General features: G+C 65.4%; 1 protein-coding gene across 1 annotated transcript; it reads right to left on the minus strand.

The window, feature by feature from the left end:
- Positions 1-105: 105 nt before the first annotated feature.
- Positions 106-1,979, minus strand: LOC123521820 (metal transporter CNNM2). Its single transcript, XM_045291426.1, has one exon. The coding sequence runs from the start codon at positions 1,852-1,854 to the stop codon at positions 106-108; it is 1,749 nt and encodes a 582-aa protein (XP_045147361.1). The 5' UTR covers positions 1,855-1,979.
- Between the last annotated feature and the right edge of the window lie 212 nt (positions 1,980-2,191).

Consider the following 2,191-nt stretch of genomic DNA (forward strand, 5'->3'; position numbering starts at 1 on the left):
GTAGCGGAGCGGGGGGAAGACGGAGAAAGAAACCCCGCCAGTGACGGCAGGAGCGCTTCCCAGTTCAATCCGTCCCCAATCCACGCCGCCCTTTCAGCTTTACAATTAAGAGAGCCAAGGAGAAATTCCGGTCAACTCGCCTTGGGGGGTTGGTCGGAGGGGTGGAGGGCTCCTGTAGGGAGCAAGCGGGAAAAAGAAAAAGCAAGCCAATGCGAGAAACGAAAATCTCCCACCTTTCTTAAACTCTTCCAGCATAGCGTCCAACTTGGTGTCGTTGAAAACAAAGTGCAAGGGGTGGTTATAAAATTTGGTGATGGTTTTCAGGGGGGTACAGTCGTCCGGATCCACAAAGGCCAAGTCTTTGACGAAGAGGAGGTCCACGATGTTGGAGCGCTCGCCCTCGAAGACGGGAATGCGCGTGTAGCCGCTCTCCATGATCTCCGACATGGTGTTGAAGTCCAGGATGGCCTCGCCGGTGATCATGAAGCAGTCCCGGAGCGGGGTCATCACGTCCTCCACCGTCTTGGTGCGCAGCTCCAGCGCTCCTTGGATGATGTTCAGCTCCTCCTTGACCAGGTCGTTGTAGGGGTCGGTGACCCGGAGCATCTCCAGCAGCTTCTCCCGGTTGTAGACGGTGCCGATCTCCTGGCCCAGGACGCAGTCCAGCAGCTTGCTGACCGGGTAGGAGGCGGGGAAGGTCATCATCATGAAAAACTTGGTGAGGAAGATGGTGTTGGCGCCCACGGCCAGGCCGTGCCGCGAACAGATGGCCTGGGGCACGATCTCCCCGAAGATGACGATGCCGATGGTGGAGACCACCACCGCCACGAGGCCGGAGCCGGCGATGTCGTCGAGCAGGATGGTGAGCGTGGTGTTGACCAGCACGTTGCCCAGCAGCAGCGAGCACAGCAGGTAGTTGCCCTGCCTGCGCACGGGCTCGATGCGCTTGGCGTAATTCTTCTCCTTCTCCGTGCCGCAGTTCTGCACGATGCGCAGCTCCATCGGGTCCAGCGCCATGAGCCCCAGGTTGAGGCCGCTGAACATGCCCGACAGGCACAGCAGCAGCGAGATGAAGATCACCTGCAGCCAAAAGGGCAGCAGGAACTTCTTCTCCTCGCCCACGATCATCTTCGTGTCCTCGCCGTCGTGGTAAATCCAGGTGGTCTCGGCCCACGGGGGCGGCGGGAGCCCGGCCACCCCGGAGCCCCCCTTGCCCCCGACGGCGCCCCCGGCGGAGCCCGGGCCGCCGGCGCCCAGGGCGGGCGTGGAGAGCGATGTGCACAGGTAATAGGACTTGCTCTTCTCCATCTTGCGCAGCGGCTTGATCTCGATCTCGATGATGCCCGAGGTGCGGCGGTTGAGGATGATGTGTGGCAAGATGATGATGTCTGAGGTGCGGATGCCGCAGCGCTGGGGGCCGCTGTCCGGCTCCGGCGGCGCGGGGCCACCCAGCCCGCGCTCGCCGGGGCTGTGGGGCTGCCGCTCGTGCTCCGTGAAGGCGATGCGGGACCACGTCTCGTTGTTGATGTTCTGCCCGTACACCCGCAGCTTGACCCGGGTCCGCTCGCTCACCCGCAGCGCCCCCCCTTCCATGAACGACACGTCGTTCGTGTCCTCCAGCCGCAACCCGATGATCACCGTCTCCTCGCTCTCGCTCGCCGCCGCGCAGCCGCCCGCGCTGCAGCAGCAGCTCAGCAGCAGCAGCGGCAGCAGCCGCCCCGCCGCTGCCTGCAGGACCCCCCGGCCGCGGGCGCGGAGGCTGCGGCGTGCCGCCATCTTCCTAGTGGGCAGTGCGGCGGCTGCCTGCCCGCCCGCCATCTTTACTTCGGGTTCACAAGCGCCACAGCCAATCATGGGCTGGCTGCTCCAGCTGCGGCTTCATCCTTCCCACCCGGCGGCACGAGGGCAAGCACCGGGCCCTGGGCGAAGCTGCAACGGAGCGTCGCGCCCAGTGCTCAGCGGTCCACCTCCCTGACTGACACTGGCCCGGCCTCGGCCGGCTGAGGAACCCCTAGGGTCGACGGAGGGGGGGTGGGGAGGGAGAGGAGGGCCAGCGGCTCCCGCGAGAGGCAGCCCGGCGAGCCAACCACGAGCGGGGGCTCGGCCTCCCAGCCAGGGGGCTGGAATGGAGGCGTGGCCTCGAGCGGCGCCTCGGACCAATGGCAAGGGCAGTGGGTGGGGAAAGGGGTTG

The sequence above is a fragment of the Echinops telfairi genome, unplaced genomic scaffold (assembly GCF_000313985.2).
Source record: "Echinops telfairi isolate 266 unplaced genomic scaffold, ASM31398v2 ScPeMD7_70;HRSCAF=299, whole genome shotgun sequence".
In the NCBI taxonomy this organism is placed as follows: domain Eukaryota; kingdom Metazoa; phylum Chordata; class Mammalia; order Afrosoricida; family Tenrecidae; genus Echinops; species Echinops telfairi.